Below are 23,989 nucleotides of genomic sequence, written 5' to 3'. Positions count from 1 at the left end.
TTTAAATATACAAAAAAAAAGGAAAATGACAATGGGCACATGCCCCATGACTAGTATTACTATGGTACTACGTGGAGAATGGGTGACATCACCATTGACCAACACCCAATCAGTTACAGTGAACTTTGGAAATACAACATGTCCTTCTTTCCAGGGAAGGGTAGCAGCCATTTTTTTTTGCCTATTTTTTGCAGTCATCTGCTGCAACCTAGTGTTAATGAAATGTACTCAAACATATAATTATTTACTTGAGTTGTCCAGTATGGGAAAATTTCCATTTGATATGAATAGCTTATTGCCACACCTTCACGTGGAATTCTTCCCTCCACCCTAAAGAGATATATACCTGCATGAAGTCCTCGTATTGTCATCATAGAGCAGCAAAATCCACAGCAGGATATATGGGAATTAGAATATAGGTTTAGAAACCATGTTAAAAGACGTGTGCTCAGGGGCCTTTTCGCGGGCTCTCTTAGCTGAGTTTTTAGGCACACTTTTATTTGTATTCTTCGGTCTTGGCAGTGCATTAGCATGGCCATCTGCACTTCCAAGTATTCTACAAATCTCCCTAGCCTTTGGTTTAGCTATAGGAACTCTTGTTCAGGTAATAGGGCATATTAGTGGAGCTCATCTGAATCCTGCAGTGACGCTGGCATTTTTGGTGGGATCACAGATCTCCGTCCTGAAATGTGTCTTCTACATCTTGGCTCAGATGTTGGGAGCTGTGGCTGGTGCTGGGTTACTCTATGAGTTCACCCCAGCCAGCGTACGAGGGAATCTTGCCATCAACTCGGTAAGTGAAAGATGGGTAGATAAGGGGGAACCATATGTTTCCATTCATAGTGAAATGCATTTGATATTTATCAAAATATACTATCTGCTATTACTATACTATTATACTATATATATCAATTTTGTTCTCTGCTTGTTGATTTTATGAGATATGATTCCTTTTTTGAATGTTTACTCTTATTTTCACTTTATTATTACTTTGAAATGTGAATTTTTTTTTAGTTCCTTCATGGAAATCATCAGCAAGCAGGCTACTGAAGAAACTTACGGCTTTATTTTTACTGTAATTATGGTTTGCTTTCCTTAACATTACAGCTCAACTTATTAAAATATGAATAGCAAAATAGTATTAATAACATACAAATATCTAATGCCTGAATTGGGTGTACATGAGCCAGGCTGCAGGTGGTATTAATGTTTTAGTGAGCCTAAAAGATAGTACAACATATATTATAACAGATCCATCAACAGCAGCTTTTTGACTGTCTATAGACAGCAACAGATTTTTTTCTACACGGCTTGGGGTAAACAACAAACAGCAGGGGGCCACCATGTGGGAATAGTATACGGGTCCCTTGCTATCTAAAAGCTCATTATAGAGCACCCCCTTATGTCTCTTAAAAAAATCCACCAGTAATTGTGATATTCTTTAGGTCAGTCCCTTACATGCAGTCTAATAGACAGTAAGAAGCTGCTGGCTGCTTTTAGGGTCCCAGTGGGATCCCTAACTAATTGTGCAGCTGCACAGGTTGCACCTATGGTATATCCAGGGGTGGGATTAACATTTTTAACAACAGGTTCTTTGTTTTGCAGACAAAGACACACGCGCTGGGGGGCGCGGATTATCACGCCATGGAAAATTATTTTAATAATCAAATAAAACAATTACGATATTCCAAATACACCCTATATTAAAGTGGACTCTAAATAAAGAAATTCCCCGTCCAGAATGTTTAACTGGAGTTCCACGCTATGTATATAATTACATAAGCGTACATACCTACCTACCGACACTCATTATATTAAATTTACCCATTACGTATATACCTATATGCGCACATTCAATGTCCTAAGCGTGCTCAGCCCATTTAGCTAGGATGTGCACTATGGGAAGGGTGGAAGACAGTGCGGCGTGCGCAGTAAGTCACGACAAATCTTCCGACTAATGCACAGATACAGTGCCTGAACCAAGCTCAGTAAATAAATACAGCACCAGAACCAAGCCAAGTACATAAACACAGCACCATAACGAAGCTTAGTACAGATATACAACAGCAGAATCAACCTCAGTACATATATACAGCACTAGAACCAAACTCAGTACATAAATACAACACCAGAACAAAGCTCAGTACATATATACAGCACCAGAACAAAGCTCACTACATAAATACAGCACCAGAACAAAGCTCAGTACATAAATACAACACCAGAACCAAGCTCAGTACATATATACAGCACCAGAACAAAGCTCAGTACATATATACAACACCAGAATCAAGCTCAGTGTAGCGTCCACGGCCAGGGAATGTCGGAATTACTCACCTCCGACGGCCGCACCCATGGATCTGTGAACGCTGGCCCACATCTCCTCCTCCCTAGGTGACGCCAGCGCTCACTTCCGCTCTGTTCTGCTGTGTCCCGTAGTTTGCGCGCGCATGCACATGAAAATAATCATCAATTAGCCTATGATCACCCTGGACTATAAGAAGGGCCTGCCCCTTTACTCTTTGCCTGAGCGTTGTTGTGTTTACCCGTGTTAGTCTTGCAAATGGTCCCTTAGTGTTATCCTGTTACCAGTGTTCCCGTACCTGCTACCTGTATCCTGTATCCCTTGTTACCTTGTTCCTGTGCCTTAGAAAGTTGGAGTCGTGTTGCGCCACCAGTCACGCATGCTGTGTTACACCACGCCTGGTGTCTGCTGACAAGGTCCCATCTGAGCCTAGCCGTTGCTACTGTCTGAACTACTACAGGTACCCTTGTGTTGGACTATATATGCATTGAGATTTGACAAAAAAAGTCTCACAGGACACATGAATACTTTGGTGGGGAATATAGGTATCAACCATCTACATAGGTTGCTAGAGATAGAGACTCCAACAGTAATATATATAGACTAGAGAAAAAAGGAGTCCATTACTATTGTTTATAACAAAGTAGAACATTTATTTATTATAGACAAAACAGAGAATCTAAAAACCAGGTCTATGTCTGGATCACCATTTAAATGCAGACTGTCATAACATTTACAGAGAGTATACATAGAATGAGGAAATCACATGATGTTTATACCAAGATTAGAGATGTATCTACTCAAATAGGTACATATAGAACCACCTCTATAAAAAAAGGAGAGTAAAGAACTCACTGTGAGAGTTTAAATGTAATTAAATAAAGTAACAAATTGGGTAAATACGTGTAAGACCCAACAGATCATTGGTAATAGACTTACCCATACTAAATGGCATAATTACGTGACCCAGAAGGTAAGTTAGTGCCCCATATACATTGACTTGGTAGACTGTTTGGCCAGCTGCTATCCCGCGACGGCGGTGCGCCTCAGTGGGTCGACATACCCACAGATCGTGACAATCAGTACATATATACAGCACCAGAACAAAGCTCAGTACATAAATACAACACCAGAACCAAGCTGAGTACATATATACGACACCAGAACAAAGCTCAGTACATAAATAAAGCACCAGAAACAAGCTCAGTACATATATACACCATAACTAAGCTCAGTACATAAATACAACACCAGAACCAAGCTCATAACATAAGTACATCCCCAAAATGAAGCTCAGTACATAATTACAGCACCAGAACAAAGCTCTGTACATAAATACAACACCAGAACCAAGCTCAGTACATAAATACAGCATCAGAACCAAGCTCAGTACATAAATACAACACCAGAACCAAGCTAAGTACATACATCCTGCACCAGAACATAGCTCAGTACAAAAAAATACAACAACAGAACCAAGCTCAGTACATATATACAACAACAGAACTATGCTCAGTACATTTATACAGCACCAGAATTTAATTAGCCTGTAAAACTCAGTCTGAGCTAGCTCTGTTCTGAGCTTGGTGAATTAAGTGGCTTGTGATAGAAGTGGAGTTATAAAACCAGAGTTAAAAAGAGAAGTTAAAGCCCCTGCTCACTGTTTTTTTGTAACTGGGATAATGGACAGCAAGATTGGAAGTTTTCTTCAGTGCACAGTTTGCCATATGTATGCATGACTGGAGCCGGAGTTCCAGGGTGAATACCTCTGTGGCAGATGTGAGCATGTTGGTCACCTGGAAGCTCGCATTAGAGATCTGGAGGAGGAGAATGCAACACTGAGGGGGATAGACAATCTTGAGCGGAGCATGCTGCTCATGGAGCACGCAGTTAGTGGAGTAGAACTGGAGGGTGAAGACATGGGTGAGCAGGATCAGGCAAGTAGCTGGGTTAATGTAGTTAGGGGCAGTAGAAAGGGGTCCAAGAAAATCAAGACCAATCCTGTTTCTGATATTCCAAGCAAAATTGCCAAGTTGGGTGATGATGCGAGGGTGTCGGTCTCAGAAATGGCAGCCCTAGTGGATACTGATCTCCCTAACAGCCGGGAGAACTGCCCAGCTAGTAGTCGGCGGGATGGTAATGCATGTAAGGCAATACAATTGATAGTTGTAGGGTATTCTATAATCAGGAAGACAGATAGAATAATTTTTCGCCAAGACCGCCTCAACCGAATGGTTTGATGTCTCCCTGGTGCCAGGGTTCAGCATGTGGTGGAATGGGTGGACAAATTGCTGGGAGGGGCTGGTGATGATCCAGCTGTTGTGGTCCATGTAGGTACCAACAACAGTATAAATGGTAGGTGGAGGAGCCTTAAGAATAATTTTAAAGAACTAAGCTACAAGCTGAAGGGAAGGACCTCCAAAGTAGTATTCTAAGGAATACTGCCTGTGCCATGCGCATCACAGGAATGACAGCGGGAGCTCAGGGAGTTAAATGCATGGCTTAAGTCTTGGTGTAGAGGAGAAGGCTTTGGGTTCCTAGAGCACTGGGCTGACTTTTCATTGGGGTACAAACTGTATTCTGCAGATGATTTGCACCTAAATGGAAGGGGGTCCGCTGTGCTGGGGGAGAGAATTCTAGCTGGGGTGGCGGAGTATTTAAACTTGGGCTGAGGAGGGAGGCAAATGTAGAAAATAAAGGGGTAGTCAGGTTAGAGAGGAGTCAGACTATATTGGTGGGGGGGTGAAACAGACAGTGGGGAGAGGACTAGGCAACAGGATAAGGAGATCCTTTCATTACAAAACAGCAATGAAAATGAAAATAAAAATGCCCAAATAATGTCAAATAATCACATTTCTGATACTGAAAGTAAAACATTTAAAGGCAAGTTAAAGTGTATGTTCACAAATGCCAGAAGTCTAGCAAGCAAAATGGGGGAGCTGGAGGCCTTGGTACTCGAAGAAAATATAGATATAGTTGGTGTTGCTGAAAAATGGCCGGACTCTTTACACGACTGGGCTGTAAATCTACAGGATTTCACACTGTTTCGGAAAGACAGGGCGAATAGGAAAGGTGGTGGTGTATGTCTGTATGTGAGAAGTGATATGAAGGTGAGTGTGAAAGAGACATTAGAGGGTGAAGATTGTGAGGTGGTTGAAACCTTGTGGGTAAAATTACAAAGGGAGGTAAACACTGAAAAAATTACTTTTGGTGTAATCTATAGACCCCACCAATATAACTGAGTACATGGAATTTCAGCTATATAAACAGATGGAGCGGGCTGCACAGGCGGGTACTGTAGTGATAATGGGAGGTTTTGATTACCGGGATATTAATTAGTGTCATGGTTTGGCTTCAACTGCAAAGAGGAGACATTTCTTCAACCTGTTGCAGGAAAATGTAATGGGCCAGTTTGTGGAAGACCCGACTAGAGGTGAAGCTCTGTTGGATCTGGTCATTTCTAATAATGCAGAGCTTGTTGGGAGCGTCAATGCTTGTGAAAACCTCGGTAACAGTGATCATAATATAGTTATATTTTACATATGCTGTAAAAAACAAACACAGGCTGGGAGGGCAAACACACTTAATTTTAAGAAGGCCAATTTCCCCAGGATGAGGGCTGCAATTCAGGATATAGACAGGGAAGAACTAATGTCAAATAATGGTACAAATGATAAATGGGAGATTTTCCAATATACTTTGGGTAATTATAGTGCAAAATTTATTCCTATAGGTAACAAGTATAAACGACTAAAATTAAACTCCACATGGCTTATACCTTCTGTAAAAAGGCCAATATATGAGAAAAAAGGGCATTTGAAAAATACAAATCTGAGGGTACAGCTGTAGCCTTTGTAAATTATAAAGAGCTTAATAAAAATTTGTAAAAAGGTAATAAAATCAGCAAAAAATACAAAATGAAAGGCAGGTGGCCAAGGATAGTAAAACAAATCCCCAAAAATTATTCAAGTATATAAATGCAAAAAAGCCAAGGTCTGAACATGTGGGACCCCTAGATAGTGGTAATGGGGAGTTGGTCACAGGGGATCAAGAGAAGGCAGTGTTACTAAGTGGGTTCTTCAGCTCTGTATATACAACAGAAGAAAGAGCAGCTGATGTAGCCGGTGCCAGTGCTGTTAATATATCAGTTGATATACTGAATTGGCTGAATGTAGATATGGTCCAAGCTAAATTAAACAAAATAAATGTACACAAGGCCCCAGGACCAGATAGGTTACATCCTAGAGTTCTTAAGGAGCTTAGCTCAGTTGTTTCTATCCCCCTCTTCATAATATTTAGAGATTCTCTAGTGACTGGTATAGCACCAAGGGACTGGCGCAGGGCAAATGTGGTGACTATTTTCAAAAAGGGCTCTAGGTCTTCCCCGGGTAATAATAGACCAGTAAGCTTAACATCCATTGTGGGGAAAATGTTTGAGGGGCTATTGAGGGACTATATTCAGAATTATGTGACAATAAATAGTATTATAAATGACAGCTAGCAAGGTTTTATTAAGGACAGAAGCTGTCAAACCAACCTTATTTGTTTTTATGAAGCGGTAAAAAGAAGCCTAGACAGAGGGGCCGCTGTGGATATAGTGTTTTTGGACTTTGCAAAGGCATTTGACACTGTCCCTCATAGACGGATAATGGGTAAATTAAGGACTATAGGTTTAGAAAGTATCGTTTGTAGTTGAATTGAGAATTGGCTCAAGGACCGTATCCAGAGAGTTGTGGTAAATGATTCCTACTCTGAATGGTCCCCAGTTAAAAGTGGTGTACCACAGGGTTCAGTGCTGGATATAGAACTAAGTAACTATATAAGAACAAATCTCAGTGCATATATACACGACATAACCAAGCTCAGTACATAAATACAACACCAGAACAAAGCTCAGTACATAAATACAGCACCAGAACCAAGCTCAGTGTCACGTTGGGTTCGTGGACCCACTGTGCCGTACCGCCTTAACGGTATGGCAGCTGGCCAACAGGGAGCAGGTAACAGTCTATAGTTCGTATAGTGTACCTGTGGCAGCTCGGACAGTAGCAAGGCAGGCTCGGCTGGGACTAGGCAGCAGGAAGACGTCAGGCGTGGTGTAGCAGGACAGGCGTGTTATGCAGCACAGCACGACTACAGCTCAGCACAGCACTTGACCAGGATAGCACGGGATACAGGATACAGGAACGGGAAACACTGGGAACTGGAAAACACTAGGAGACCATTTGCATAGACAAACTTTAGGTACGACAACACTCAGACCTCACTCAGACCTCACGCCAGACCTCACTCGCCAACACGCCAGCCCAACACGCCAGACCTCACTCAGCAGTATGACACAGCGACCCGATTACGTAATCACGCTGACTGCATCATTGTGAAAGCGCTGCATGGCGAGGCATCCCATGCCTCGCCAGGGCAGCGAGAGCCAAATCAATTGTATCCACGTCCAAGGAAGCGAATACAATTGATTGCAGGGGACCGATTCCAGTTCCGCTTCACCGAGGTTCTCTGAATCGGCTGTAATTTTAACAATCTGTTCGGGAGAACCGTGGCAAACCGGCCGCATCCCACCCCTGGGTATGTCCGCTCCTGGCACAGGATAAAACCTAAATAAGAAAATAAGTAAGGCAAAAAAATATATATTGTTAGATTTCAAAGATGGATAGATAGATAGATAGATAGATAGATAGATAGATAGATAGATAGATAGATAGATAGATAGATAGATAGATAGATAGATAGATAGATAGATAGATAGATAGATAGATAGATAGATAGATAGATAGATAGATAGATAGATAGATATAGCTGCTGACTGTAAAGCCAATATTAATTTAAGCTGGATCTTTTCTTTATAATTGATATGATGGAACTTTTTGGAACCATTATCTATAAAGCAGTCCTGAGGTTCTGTTAATTGTAGTAATGAGAACATATCAGGCTCACAACCTATGATAACATAAACTAATATGTATCGGTTGTAATTGCACCAGTTAATTCCATTTAGGATTAATTGAAAAATCATTAAAAGATGCAGTAACATCCTCCTCGTAAGGATCAAGTCATGTCTGTGGCACATGGCTTGATTAGCCATGTAATAAGATCATCAATCATTCTGGAATTACATTATTGTCATGATTTTCTTCTCTTTTGCTGACTCATACAACCACATGTACTATGTACTAAAATGTGATCCTAGAGTCTATACCTCATCTAATCAATTAAAAGGCAAATATCAAGCCTGAGGATGAGAACACACAAAGTGGTAGCTGCACGCAGCCGAAACCACATCCAAATGCATTGGCAAATGGCCGCCCGATCTTACCGGTAATATTACAGTTTTTCCGGCAAAATCGTGTGACCAGTCGCCATCACATGTGGAAGTGGTTTCGGCTGCATGCAGCTACCGCTTTGTGTGTTCTCACCCTCAGACTTGATATTTTCCTTTTAATTGATTAGATGAGGTATAGACTCCAGGATCACATTTTAGTACATAGTTCATGTAGTTGTCTGATTCAGCAAGAGAGAAGAAAATCGTGGCTGCCACTCCATGTGTTTTCACTCCAACACACTAGTGTGTACTTGTGTACTGCTACCGATACACGTAGTGGTTGTGCTGCAGTTATTGTTGTGCAGCAAAAAATGCACTCGATAAACCGCGAATTGCCATGGTTTCACCACAAGTACAGGTAGAGCACACAGAAACATGTGCAATCCGCGGTAAACAATGTGTGGAGAACCATGCAGCAATTACCGCGGCATAACTGCTATGTGTACAAGTAGCCGTTTAATAGACATTGTTAAAATAACATGCATACAGGAAAAAGTATTCCCAGACTGTGTAAAACTGGCTGTGGGGTGTCTTCCTATAGGGGGTTTCTTCCCATATATATATATAGCAGATGGTAGATTAGATATGGTTAGCATTTATTTTAACGCTATGTATTTTCAGATTAATGAAGACACCAGTGCTGGGCAAGCTGTCGCAGTGGAGCTATTCCTCACCATGCAGCTTGTCTTATGCGTTTTTGGTACAACAGACAGCAGAAGAACCGACAACATCGGTTCACCAGCTTTATCTATTGGTTTTTCAGTTACTTTAGGACATCTACTTGGGGTATGTTATTAATAAATAAAAAATACTGTGGATCTTATTATAATGAAAAATACAACATGCAACTGGTCAAATAACTTTAGGAACAGACTCTAAATTCGAGCATCGGTTTGCACCCACTAGACAGCCCCCAATGTGTCAGATTTACTATACAGAATTCACCCAAACACTGGTATACATGCTGTGCGCCACATTTAGACACTTCTTTCTACACGCTCGACAAGGGCCGTGGCTTAGTGGGAAAAAGGGAGTGATGTAACACAAAGGACGTGGCCTAAAATGCAAACCTGTGTGCCAAAAAGTTGCCAAAAGTTGATGTTAAAAAACTGGCGTGAACTAAGCCAACAACTTATAGGTGGTATAAGGAAGAGAAAAGTCTAGCATGTCTAGCTAGATGTGCCAAAGTTAGCATGCAACATGCACCACTGTAAACAAAAATTATCTTTATTTAGCCACTTTACTCATTACTGCCCCCTATATTTCACTTATATGATTATCACTCGCACATACACTATTCATTTATTGTTTTTTACCACACATCCCATGCACTACACGTCACTCCCCTCTAGACTAGTGGGAGTGGCTATTATTATTTAATGCACCTGTTCACTCTCCTTCATCAGCGTTTCTGACCTTTCTGTGTCCATTGGTAAGTATGGCCTTTTTCTGTCCTTTAAAGAAGAGCATAATTGTATAATAATATTATCTTGGCTCACATTCAGTTATTAATAATGGCACAGGGCCGATTCTAGCTTTTCTGCTGCAAGTAGACTGATTAGAGGCAGAATAAACATTTACATGAGGTGACTCACAGGTGACGTCTCCATCTGGCAGACCACTATGATCACTTCTCCCGGACATGGCCCATTTCTGCTGTTTTCCGCTCAGATGTCTTCAGCTTCTTACCTTTCAAACATTTCTGCACCTATAAATGAAGATAAAATTGTAATGGTGCCACACACAACGCCCCTAAATATAATAGTGCCATACACTGCACCTCTAACTCTAATAGAACCATACACTGTGTCCCTGATTATAATAGCACCATACACTGTGTCCCACACACACAATGCCCCTTGTAGATAGTGCTCACCATTGCGCCGCTTACGTCATTGAAAGGCGCTGAATATGGGGGCACGTTCCATGCCCTGCCATTCAGCGCTTATGCAAGTAATTGTATCTGTGTCCTATAGACGCAGCTGGCGGCGGCTGGTTTCAGTGGCGCCGCCGCCCCCTTAGAGAGGCAGCAGGCCACCTTATGCGAGATGCTCCTCTCGCCTCATTGACGGTGCTGCCCTGTAATGGCAACATTGTAACGTCCTTCACCTTTATGATCTATTGATCATTCTCATATGTGCATTAGTTTTACAACTAAACAAGTTGCTGAACAAGTAATGAAGTCTTTTTCGGGCATTATCCTTCCACAAAAAGGAAAATTAGACAAAAAAACTCACAATATAAAGATACACTAGCACTGACTGTTTAGTTACTTTAATACTGGGTATGGTATCATAGATACATCACCGTTTTCGTACGTATTTACAATCTCTTTCTTGGTTTCAGATCTATTTCACTGGCTGTTCAATGAATCCAGCAAGATCTTTTGGTCCTGCTGTGATTATGGGATTGTACCACTCTCACTGGGTAAGATTTATGTGGCAAGCTAAAGACTTGACCCTTTTACAAAGATCACTAATATTTCTTAGAATGTTTCATTTCTATGAGATAAAAAGTCTGTTCTCTTTGAAATACTTATTGAAAATTTTTTCTGACACCTGCAGTATCACTTTTCACCACTATAAATAGCAAAATCATTAATAAAAGAGCACCACCAGCTATAATCCAATAGGTTCTGATCCAATAAATCCACAATGGGGCACACTCATTTTTTACAAGAAATATAGGGACCTAACATGTATTAAAAATATGTCCCTGTTAATGTGCCCTCATTTATATGTCTTTTTGTCATACACGCAGATTGGAGGTAGTGCTCATAGGAAAGCAGTCCATCCATTTACATGAAACCATAGCCTCATTTATAAATATAGTTTAGAATTCAGGTTTTCCGAGATGGCATAAACATTGGATCTCCACCGATCACATGACCAAGGGATAGCAACCCTCGCTAGACAGTCCCTACTCATTTGGATTTTTTACAAACACAGATTTGCTCTTGTCCAGGCGCTTTGTCTGGTATTCAATGTAGCTGTGTAGTCTGGGTTGTAATACTACACACAGCCTATAGAGGAGTGGGGTGCTGTGTCTGGTAAAACTCCTCTTTCAGTCTTATAACTTCTTCAAGACATAACCAGCAACCGAAAAGGCATTGCTGGCTTTGCCACAACAACTACATTTTAATTATAAAGTGTAGAAACTCCTCTTCAGTAAGGCCGGTGATGCAGCAGGCCTAATAGATTAGTATCTATATAATGCCACTGGCACCTAGTGTAATGAGGTACAGAATATCCATAGCAACTAAGGTAACAATGTACCCTGTACAAAAGAAAAACTCTGTTTAGTCCCCAAAAGAACAGTTTTTATAAATGCTAATAATAGAATTACATAGAATATATGATATTTTTAGGGTAGGGCATACACTGTCAAATGTTCTGTACTCGTTGACTCAAAGTTTTCTTTTTCTCAGGTCTTCTGGGTTGGTCCCATGTGTGGCGCAATCTTTGGTTCTTTGATCTACAATTACTTACTGGTCCCACCTGTGAAGAACCCTTTGGCTAGATTGTCCGTCTTACGAGGTAGCTTTGACCCGGAACATGAACGAGAGCGAGAGGAACACCGCAAACATTCTGTGGAACTGAATTCTTTTCACAACTATCCAAAGAACATGGATAAAGTCTAAGATCACAAAGGGAAACGGGGGACACCGTATTAACGTGAACCCGTCATCTACCTTTAAAGCGTGCTGCCGTTTTGGGTAGCTGAATTAATGTATGTGACAATGAAGTCTAATAGACTAGTAGAAATATTAATATTATTTTTATTATTCATTTTACAAATTTAAGTCCCACCAAAAATGTACAGTTTAGTACCTACGTGTAATCCATTCATAGTATTCCGTTTGTTTTTATACTACATACTGTACATCAAAAGGATAGTGATGAGAATGTGAATAAGTGTGGTAAATGTGATATATATGTCAATATATGTTGAGTATTTTCAGTGTATAAACATTGCAGAAATGTAGATTTGGGGGTTTTATTATAGAAGTTATGTTTTGTTTACTATATAGTAAGTTGTAAGCCTTGTTGCTCATCAATTTGATCAGACTCCACACATGAAGGTATATAGGTTTTATTATTATTTTTTATAAAAAAACAAGTTATCCTGGTTTCAGATGGCTGTAATACAGCTGCACTTTAATGTCCATGTTACGGCCGTAAGACCTGGATCCTCCATGGTTTTACTGAACAGAACTTAGACCACCATAGAAGATTGTAGAAATCCATTTGGATCAGTAGACCACGGGGGATCCTTATAGAAATTAAAATGCGACTGTATTAGAGTCGTCTGAAACTGGCCTTACTCATGGGTGTGTTTACTGGGGGGTTATGTATATATATAAACTTATGTAAGTAGACTTAGCAGTAGTTGGGCCTGTGATGATCATCGTTGGTGCTTCTTCGATAGCTATGAAGTAGGAGACATCTGACAAAACTGCATATGGTGCAAGCCTTTTTATTACTATTATTCTCATTCTCCAATGATACAGAATACATTAATAACTCAATAAATGAATAACTCTACGGAAGTACAAGGATAGGCACTCTTCTAATTGAAATACTAGCATCATCATCATCTTCGTCATCTAACCTTCATTTATTTTCCATACACACACACTATGACCATGTTGTATAGCATCACAGTCATCAAATTTGTGGTCACCACTAACGCAGTCAATATTTGGAATGATAATTCTAACGATCATTGCTTTACCAGATAGCATTATATGCCTATATTATTATATGTCTATATTATTATATGTCTCCTCCATCTCCATCACTTGTGGACTCTCTGATGTTCTTCATGTATCCTTGCCAAACATGGGTTCATCTTTCATCACATCTTCCGTGGCTTCTTAGCATTTCTCCATTGCATGATGAATGTATAATAGATGTGTATGAATAACATTGAATAAAATGTTCTAATTTGACTTCTTAATTCTGTGTGCTGTCTAGTTTTGGCTCCTTTTTTATTCGGCACCTCTGTAAAATTGCTGCACCTGAGACATTTGATTAATGACGGCTCTGACAAGTCGAGAAGATTATTTTCAAATTTGCTTTATTTAGAGCACTTACTTGTCAATCAAACAAACTATGTAAAATTATACTCTAATATTTCAGCAAGGATAATACCTATGCTAGGGATATATGACACAAAGGCATTTTTTTCAATTTTAATGACAAATTTTGTACAAGTGTACTCCCAGCATTTACACTCTTAGGGTATGTGCACACACACTAATTACGTCCGTAATTGACGGACGTATTTCGGCCGCAAGTCCCGGACCGAACTCAGTGCATGGAACCGGGCTCCTAGCATCATACTTATGTACGATGCTAGGAGTCCCTGCCTCTCTGCAGGACAACTGTCCCGTACTGTAATCATGTTTTCAGTACGGGACAGTAGTTCCACGGAGAGGCAGGGGCTCCTAGCATCGTACATAAGTATGATGCTAGGAGCCCGGCTCCCTGCACTGTGTTCGGTCCGGTACTTGCGGCCGAAATACGTCCGTCAATTACGGACGTAATTAGTGTGTGTGCACATACCCTTATCTGTTATCCTATATCTTCTAAGCTTTAAACTGCACCAGGTTATTAGGCACAATGGCACTTTCACGTGTAAGGCCAGCTGTAGAGCCAATGACCTTAGCTATCCACTTCCATATTGAGACCTAAATGGGGCTCGGAAGGAAAAAAAAAAAGAAGAGATGGTGTAACATAAAAAGGGATGGCGTAATATAGGGTGAGTACATTCTGTAACAAAGTGTCAAAGGAGTTAGAAGAGGAGAGGTTCATCTTTAAAAGTTGTGCTATAAAATAGGCACTACACTATGATGAATTTGTGGAGCCTCACGTCAGAGGGTAGATGCTGCCGTGTCCAGATGCCCTGAAGAAAGGTGCCCACCGTACAGTGTGCTGTCGCCATTTTTTTGCGTGTTGTATATTTGCAGTCACAGGTGCTCTTGCACCTGTATACACACTTTATATCATTTTGTTGGAATTTGCTGTTCAAACTTTTGTGTTGTTTATGTGATCCATATATGTGGGGTTAGTGACTGTCTTCATTTTTGTTCTTGCACTTCTCCCATTCTGCCCTGGGTGATATTAATTAGTTTAATGCTGGTTCCTACCATCCCCAGATATATATATATATATATATATATATATATATATATATATATATATAGGCTTAGCAGTTCTGGGTGTAAGTGCAGCGTAGGTTCCCACCTATAGAGGTCACCTTGTCGTGGCAGGTGGGCAAACACTTTTTGATCAAAATGTGCACTAAGAACCTCCCTATTGTAAGTAGATTTAGCATGTAATGCATATTTATTTATATTTAGTGGTTTAGGTTACATTGGTGTTCGAGTGTGCTGTCGCCATTTTTTGTTTGATTATATATATACACTACCGTTCAAAAGTTTGGGGTCACCCAGACAATTTTGTGTTTTCCATGAAAACTCACACTTATATTTATCAAATGAGTTGCAAAATGACTAGAAAATATAGTCAAGACATTGAAAAGGTTAGAAATAATGATTTTTATTTGAAATAATAATTTTCTCCTTCAAACTTTGCTTTCGTCAAAGAATGCTCCATTTGCAGCAATTACAGCATTGCAGACCTTTGGCATTCTAGCTGTTAATTTGCTGAGGTAATCGGGAGAAATTTCACCCCATGCTTCCAGAAGGCCCTCCCACAAGTTGGATTGGCTTGATGGGCACTTCTTGCGTACCATACGGTCAAGCTGCTCCCACAACAGCTCTATGGGGTTGAGATCTGGTGACTGCGCTGGCCACTCCATTACAGATAGAATACCAGCTGCCTGCTTCTTCCCTAGATAGTTCTTGCATAATTTGGAGGTGTGCTTTGGGTCATTGTCCTGTTGTAGGATGAAATTGGCTCCAATCAAGCGCTGTCCACAGGTTATGGCATGGCGTTGCAAAATGGAGTGATAGCCTTCCTTATTCAAAATCCCTTTTACCTTGTACAAATCTCCCACTTTACCAGCACCAAAGCAACCCCAGACCATCACATTACCTCCACCATGCTTGAGAGATGGCGTCAGGCACTCTTCCAGCATCTTTTCAGTTGTTCTGCGTCTCACAAATATTCTTCTGTGTGATCCAAACACCTCAAACTTCGATTCGTCTGTCCATAACACTTTTTTCCAATCTTCCTCTGTCCAATGTCTGTGTGCTTTTGCCCATATTAATCTTTTCCTTTTATTAGCCAGTCTCAGATATGGCTTTTTCTTTGCCACTCTGCCCTGAAGGCCAGCATCCCGGAGTCGCCTCTTCACTGTAGACGCTGACACTGGCGTTTGTGGGTACTATTTAATGAAGCTGCCAGTTGAGGACCTGTGAGGCGTCTATTTGTCAAACTAGAGACTCTAATGTACTTGTCGTGTTGCTCAGTTGTGCAGCGGGGCCTCCCACTTCTCTTTCTACTCTGGTTAGAGCCTGTTTGTGCTGTCCTCTGAAGGGAGTAGTACACACCGTTGTAGGAAATCTTCAGTTTTTGGCAATTTCTCGCATGGAATAGCCTTCATTTCTAAGAACAAGAATAGACTGTCGAGTTTCACATGAAAGCTCTCTTTTTCTAGCCATTGTGAGAGTTTAATCGAACCCACAAATGTAATGCTCCAGATTCTCAACTAGCTCAAAGGAAGGTCAGTTTTATAGCTCCTTTAAACAGCAAAACTGTTTACAGCGGTGCTAACATAATTGCACAAGGGTTTTCAAGTATTTTCTAATCATCCATTAGCCTTCTAACACAGTTAGCAAACACAATGTACCATTAGAACACTGGAGTGATGGTTGCTGGAAATGGGCCTCTATACACCTATGTAGATATTGCATTAAAAACCAGACGTTTGCAGCTAGAATAGTCATATAGCACATTAACAATGTATAGATTGTATTTCTGATTAATTTAATGTGATTTTCATTGAAAAAAACGTTGCTTTTCTTTCAAAAATAAGGACATTTCTAAGTGACCCTAAACTTTTGAACGGTAGTGTGTATATATATATATATATATATATATATATATATATATATATATATATAAAGGCGGGGTCACTGCCTGTACAAAAATACATTGAATAATAAAAATAAATAGGTGCATTCTGCACTTATGATTGAAGAATACATATGTCATATTAAAATGTGTTTCTGAAGAACATTTCTTTCATCTTTTACTACCATATTAAGTCTCATTGAATAACTAGGGCTATGGTAAAGTAGTAATCCAAATGCCATATTTTTCATTATCGTGAGACTCAGAAAAAGGGCTATATGCCCATTGTTGGAAATATTAGACAATAGTTGTAACTCACATGGTTTTGGAGTTAGCTATTTAATAAACAATGACTATGTGATGCCTGGATGTCCACACACTTGGCCATGGAATTCATGACAGTAATCTTCAACTGTTTTCTTAAGAAAAGATCAGAACCATTACCTGCCTACTCTGAATAAAGCATCGTACAAACTCCTCTCTGAACCCAAGGTAAAGGCTTTGTTTAAATGACATCTACACATTTGTTTTCTTCAACTAGAAGCTAAATGGTGCAATCTTTAGGCCTCCTTCACATGGCAGAGCCGTGTGCCGGAGGCTGTACCGAGCTACACAAAGTGCTCCGTACTACATAGCTATACGAACTACACGTGCGGCCTTATGGTGATTCAAACAATGTTATTCTTCTAGGGGAGAATAGCTCTTTGATATGGCGCCCAATAGAGTATGATACGATTTTACATACAAAATCCAACAAAAAATACTTCTGTATCCTCTCATATAAAATTGGAGGCATTTATTGATACAGTAGGGCCCAATACAAGTCTATACCTCAGAGATTGTAAGAAGCTGTAATACACTTGTGTGCCTAACATATATTAAGGGTATGTGCACACGCTAGCTGGCTTTTACAGCTGAAATTACAGACTGTTTTCAGGAGAAAACAGCTGCGTCGTTTCAGACGTAAAAGCTCCTCCTCGCATTATGCGAGGAGTCTGTGACGCTCGTAAATCTTGAGCTGCTCTTCATTGACTTCAATGAAGAACGGCTCAATTTACGTTGCAAAGAAGTGTCCTGCACTTCTTTGACGAGGCAGTCATTCGAGGCAGTCAAACGACGACGCGTAAATGACAGGTCGTCGGCACAGTAAGTCGGCAAACACATTCAAATGAATGGGCAGATGTTTGCCGATGTATTGTAGCCGTATTTTCAGGCGTAAATCGAGGCATAATACGCCTCGTTTACGCCTGAAAATAGGTCGTGTGAACCCAGCCTATCAGTGTAACAAACCAAATGGAAATGTAGACCCACTTGGTTGCTAACAGATTTGACAGGGCTAAACCAGGGAGCAGACTCTAAATGATTGTGCATTCTTCACCCTTAACTCCCAAAATAGGGTATGGACTTTTCATAGGGAATACTCAAGTCGCTACACCCGGAGTGGTCTCCGTTAGCAACGGTTGGCACATAGACAGATTACTCCAAGTAGCAGTGCCAAGGCAGCACACAGGAATAGTTGTCAGACAACGCATGGGTCAAATATACAAGACAGGTTGGTAACAGATGAAACAGGAACAAACGCCTTGGCAGACTTCAGGAACCTAATGCACCTGATTGATCAGGCAAGGAGAGATGGTGGAAGGGTTCTTATCAAATCAGGGGAAATTTGGCATTGGCTTAAGTCAAGGGCATTTAGCACGCACTGGCCCTTTAAGAGGCTGGGAGCCGGCGCATCCGCGCAACCCATGGCCAAAGCAGCGCGACACATGAGGAGAGAAGTGGTTGTAGGAAGAATGCCAGACACCTCGGATGGTGAATGATCACGGTCATTCATTTACAAAGTACATAGGCTGTGATATCCAAAGTAGGTAATAGATATTTGAAAAATAGGCAAAAGCAGAGTTTTTATGATTTGTGCTATTTCTGAAAAGAATTCTGGGAAATTAGAAGTCAATGTTATTGTCACAAAATGTTTTTCAAAAAGTATTTCAGTACCGTTCTTATTATTCATGTAGAAAGGTGAAGAGGGTCGGACATTTCTTTTAGTTTAGTCATTCGTCACAGCATGACAATATTTTTTTGTCAGCTCCATGGTCACCCAGTTATTAAATGCCATAATTATACAAGGTAAGAGATATTGGATTTTTGTACAAACTATAATTAATATTTCAGACTATAATATGGCCGGCTAACCTTGAAAAACCATATTTAATTCAGCTCCGTTTAATGTAATGTTTCCTTGTATCAAGTACATAGAAGGTTGTGGAAAGAGGAGTCCAAGGTATGTCTTCAGAAACTGCTGGTGAAATGGACTGGACCGTTCTGTGAACCTTTTATATATACAGTATTATTCCCTATACATACTACACTGCTAGGATCCACACAATCCGTTTAGGGTATGTTCACACGCAGTGACCAAAAACTTCTGAAAATACAGAGCTGTTTTTAGGCGAAAACAGCTCCTGATTTTCAGACGTTTTTGTAGCAACTCGCGTTTTTCGCTGCGTATTTTATGGCCGTTATTGGAGCTGTTTTTCAATGGAGTCAATGAAAACGGCTCCAAAAACGTCCCAAGGGAGTGACATACACTTCTTTTTCGCGGGCGTCTTTTTACACGCCGTATTTTGACAGCAACGTGTAAAATAACACCGTGGGAACAGAACACCGTAAAACCCATTGAAAGCAATGGGCAGATGTTTGTAGGCGTAATGGAGCCATTTTTTCAGGCATAATTCGAGGCGTAAAACGCCCGAATTACGTCTGAAAACACTGCATGTGAACATACCCTTACAATGTAAATATTAAAAAAGGTTTCTGCAATACACTATAAACATGGCCATTTACAGGAAGTCCAAAAAGTTATTACCTACCAGACGCTAAGAGCACCCGTTACAAATACCCACCAACCTCACCAGCTGAATTTAACAACTAGCCTGACAACCTTGACTGGTTGTCAACAAATTCAGCTAGTGAGCAGTACATTTCAGAGTGGTATAGTGAGTGCATATATATATATGTACACACATACATACTAACACACTATATGGACAAAAGTATTGGGACACACCTCTTAATTATTGAATTTAGGTGTTTCATTCAGTCCCATTGCCACAGGTGTATAAAATCAAGCACCTGGTCATGCAGTCGCCTTTACAAACATTTGTGAAAAAATAGGAGATCACTGAACTTGAGCGTGATACATAGGCTGAGTTCATAAAATTTCTTCCCGCGTAGATATTCCACGATCAACTGTGAGTGGTATTATTGCAAAGTGGACGTGTTTAGCAACCAAAGCAATTTAGCCATGAAGTGGCAGACCACGTAAAGTGGTGTCACCGAGTGTTGAGGTGCATAGCACATTAAAATCGCCAACGCTCTGCTCACGCAATAACTGCAGAGTTCTAAACCTCCGCTAGAAGATTCATGACATTGGTTTGCATGGCCGAGCAGCTGCGTCTGATCACAATGCCAAGTGTCGGATGGAGTGGTGTAAAGCACTCCGCCACTGCACTTTGGAGTAGTGAAAACATGTTCTGGTAGCCTGATGGACGATTCTGGGTTTGTCGAATGCCAGGACAACGTTACCTGCCTGACTGCATTGTGCCAACTGTAATGTTTGGTGGAGGAGGGATAATGCTTTAGGGTGTTTTTTTAGGGGTTGGTCTAGACCGTTAGTTCCAGTGAAGGGAGATTTTAATGCTTCAGCATACCAAGATATTTTGGACAATTGCAGCTTCCAACTTTGTGGGAACAGTCTGGGGTCCATCCCTTTTGTGTTCCAGCATGACTGTGCCCCAGTGCATAAAGCAAGGTCCATAAAGGCATGGTTGGGTGAGTTTGGTGTGGAAGAACTTAACTGGCCCGCCCAGAGCCCAGAGCCCTGACCTCAACCCCATCTAACACCTTTGGGATGAACTAGAACAGATTGCGAGCCAGACCCTCTCCTCCAACATCAGTGTCTGACCCCACAAATGCTCTACAGGATGAATGGGCAAAAATTCCCACAGACACTCCAAAATCTTGTAGAAAGCCTTTCCAGAAGAGTGGGAGCTGTTTTAGCTCTGAAGGCGGGACAAACTAGATATTAATGCCTATGGATTTAGAATGGGATGTCATAAAAGCTCCTGTAGGTGTAACGTGTAGGTGTCCCAATACTTTTCCTTCTCACTCTCACTCATATACACACAGTGGTCCCTCTACAAACAATATTAATTGGTTCCGTGGTGATCCATTGTATGTTGAAACCATAACCCTAAAGAAAACTGGCAATTGGGTCCGAACCACCCGAAACTATATAAAAGTTGGATTGAAGACAAATAAGCACAAAAATACAAATAAGGCATGTATTGTAAGTAATATAACAGTAAGAAGGAACAACTGGAAACTGGTTATTCACGGTCAAAACTATTTTTATTGGCGATACAGTACATATAATGCAAATTAAGTGTGCAAGAAAGGTAAAAATCTCAATAGATGGGCACGCAGGCCCCAGCGTTTTAGAGGCTTAAAAATCATAGCCAGCACAACAATCAAACTAAAAAACATTGGGATTGTGTGTAGCAGTGCGGTATCTAAACTCTTAGGGGTTTAGGGTATCATGTGCTGATTGGCTGAAAGGTAACATTCAATCAGCGATTGTCCTGCCTGTACTGTACAAGGCACAAGCTGAATAGCTGGATGTTCCAGCCAACTGCGTGCGCCGCTGCCCGATCATGGCGCCACTTACTCTGCCGATCCTGGCACCGCTTCTTTGCCTGCCCGCTGCCACTGACCAACGCCAAGGCATCGTAACCTGAGGCTGCATTCAACATACGATGACCCCTTAGAGACCATCGGATGTTGAATCTATCGCAAGATGTGGCAATCACAGGTCAGGAGTCCACTATATATATATATATATATATATATACACACACACATACACACACATATATATACACAGTCTTGCCCATGGACTGTGTCTGGTATTGCAACGATGAACCAATAATTTTTTTCTATTCTTACATAACCCCTTTAAAACACATGCTCACCTTTAACCTGAATTTTACAGTTTATAGATACAATGTACATGACATTTTTACATTGTAAACACATTACTTGTGCTGGTCCTGAGTTACAGTCAAAATTAGGGGGGATTCACACGAGCGTGTATTCGGTCCGTGCGGGCCGCGTGGTTTTCACGCGGCACGCATGGACCAATACAAGTCTATGGGGCAGTACAGACAGTCCGTGCTTTTTGCGCAGCGTTTGTCTGCTGCGCAAAAAGCGCGACAGGTTCAATAACTCTGCGTATTTCGCGCATCACGCACCCATTGAAGTCAATGGGTGCGTGAAAATCACGCGCACCACACGGAAGCACTTCCGTGGGACGAGCGTGATTCGCGCAACAGCAGTGAAAAGGATGAATGAAAACAGAAAAGCACCACGTGCTTTTCTGTTTCCAAGCATCCAAACGGAGTGTCTTTGCGAGGAGCGAACCCCGACAACCGAGGCAAACTTCACCGGGTTCGGCCAAACTCGTTTTGGCCGAACCCGGCAAAAAAATTTCCGGTCCGCGACGTCGGGAGAGATTCACTGTGCATGGTGCTGAAAGAGTTAAACTGTTTCAGCACCATGGACAGTGACTTGCGATCCCAAAATACATGAACCTGTAAAAAAAAACGAAGTTCTAACTTACCGATTACTCCTGTCTCCTTCCTGCAGTCCGACCTCCCGGGATGACACTTCAGTTCAAGTGACAGCTCCAGCCAATCACAGGCCAAGCACAGGCTGCAGCCAATCACAGGCTGCAGCGGTCACTTGGACTGCCGCGTCTTCCAGGGAGGTGGGGCCCGATGTCAAGAGAGGCGCGTCACCAAGGACGCGTCACCAAGGACGCGTCACCAAGGCAACGGCCGGGAAGTTCTCGGTAAGTAGGAACTTTATCTTTTTTTTTAGCAGGTTTTTCGCTGTTGTGTTCGGCATTCACTGTCAAGGGTGCTGAAAGAGTTAGCTCTTTCAGCACCTTGGACAGTGACGGGCGTCGACAAGCCTCATCTCTATGATGCCGGCTGCGCGAAAATCACGCAGCCGCGCATCAGACACGCATGACACACGCAGCTGTCAAATGGTTTTTGCGCTCGCAAAACGCCGCGTTGTTTGCGCGCGCAAAAACGCAACGCTCGTGTGAATCTCCCCTTATAGTTCAAATCTCTTTTTCACATTTGATGTTTTTTTTTGGAAATAGTCAACAAATTTACTGACATACACATTTCTAATATTTGATAATATAGTAACATAGTGTGTAAGGGTATGTGCACACGTAGTGACCAAAAACGTCTGAAAATACAGAGCTGTTTTCAAGGGAAAACAGCCCCTGATTTTCAGTCGTTTTTTGAGCAACTCGCGTTTTTTGCGCTTTTTTCGCAGCGTTTTTTACGTCCGTTTTTGGAGCTGTTTTCATTGGAGTCTATGAGAAAATATCTCCAAAAACGTCCAAAGAAGTGTCCTGCACTTCTTTTGACGAGCCTGTATTTTTACGCGTCGTCGTTTGACAGCTGTCAAACAACGACGCGTAAATGACAGGTCGTCTGCACAGTACGTCGGCAAACCCATTCAAATGAATGGGCAGATGTTTGCCGACGTATTGTAGCCCTATTTTCAGACGTAAAACGAGGCATAATACTCCTCGTTTACGTCTGAAAATAGGTCGTGTGAACCCAGCCTGAGGCTGAAAAAAGACAATGGTCCATTCAGCTCAGACTGTAATATTGATCCACAGGAAGGCAAAAATCCCCATGAGGCAAAAGCCAATTGTCCTCATCTTAGGGAGAAAAATCCTTCCCGACTCCAAATCTGGCAATCAGAATAATCTCTGGATAAACAACCCATCATTACAGATTCCTTAAATAATAGACTTAAATGGGGAGCCAAAAAGGATACGCACTCCGGTTATATTAAAACTTCTGTTGGCCGCGCTGTCTTATCTGTACAAGGTCGCTGTCCCCCCAGTCACTGCTGTGCAGGTTTATGTGTGTTACATCAGTTTATTTGTGACTGCGCTGTGAGAAACAATGGCTGCCTCACTTTGCACGAAAGAAGGTCAGCGTGCAGGGATCAGTTTTCTGTGGTCTGAGGGTGTGACTGGTGCCGATATTTAGCAAAGACTTTGTGCACAATATGGAGAAAGTGATTTGTCGCGAAGAAGTGTGTATAGAGAATAGAGAAGTTTAAAGGAACAGTGTCATCACAAATTATTTTTTTATATGTTAAAGATGTTAGTGCTTTATTAAAAACGTTTATATTTATTTGTGTGTTTGTGTTTTACTT

General features: G+C 41.3%; 1 protein-coding gene across 1 annotated transcript; it reads left to right on the top strand.

Annotated features, from left to right (window-relative positions):
• The first annotated feature begins 430 nt into the window (after nt 1–430).
• On the top strand, nt 431–13,598 carry LOC142742252 (aquaporin-2-like). The gene is made up of 4 exons (XM_075851812.1): nt 431–793; nt 9,261–9,425; nt 10,986–11,066; nt 12,067–13,598. Exons 1-4 carry the CDS (start codon nt 431–433, stop codon nt 12,277–12,279), a joined length of 822 nt encoding a protein of 273 aa, XP_075707927.1. The 3' UTR covers nt 12,280–13,598.
• The last annotated feature ends 10,391 nt before the right edge of the window (nt 13,599–23,989 follow it).

The sequence above is a fragment of the Rhinoderma darwinii genome, chromosome 2 (genome assembly GCF_050947455.1).
Source record: "Rhinoderma darwinii isolate aRhiDar2 chromosome 2, aRhiDar2.hap1, whole genome shotgun sequence".
Taxonomy (NCBI): Eukaryota; Metazoa; Chordata; class Amphibia; order Anura; family Rhinodermatidae; genus Rhinoderma; species Rhinoderma darwinii.
This window is presented reverse-complemented; position numbering and strand designations above follow the sequence as displayed.

What these genes read in the sequence shown, in the direction of transcription:
- LOC142742252 (XM_075851812.1), top strand. Translation starts at nt 431, where the DNA reads ATGTTAAAAGACGTGTGCTCAGGGGCCTTTTCGCGGGCTCTCTTAGCT. An exon ending in GGAATCTTGCCATCAACTCG is followed by an intron (nt 794 to 9,260) that starts GTAAGTGAAAGA and finishes ATGTATTTTCAG; the next exon opens with ATTAATGAAGACACCAGTGC. An exon ending in GATTGTACCACTCTCACTGG is followed by an intron (nt 11,067 to 12,066) that starts GTAAGATTTATG and finishes TCTTTTTCTCAG; the next exon opens with GTCTTCTGGGTTGGTCCCAT.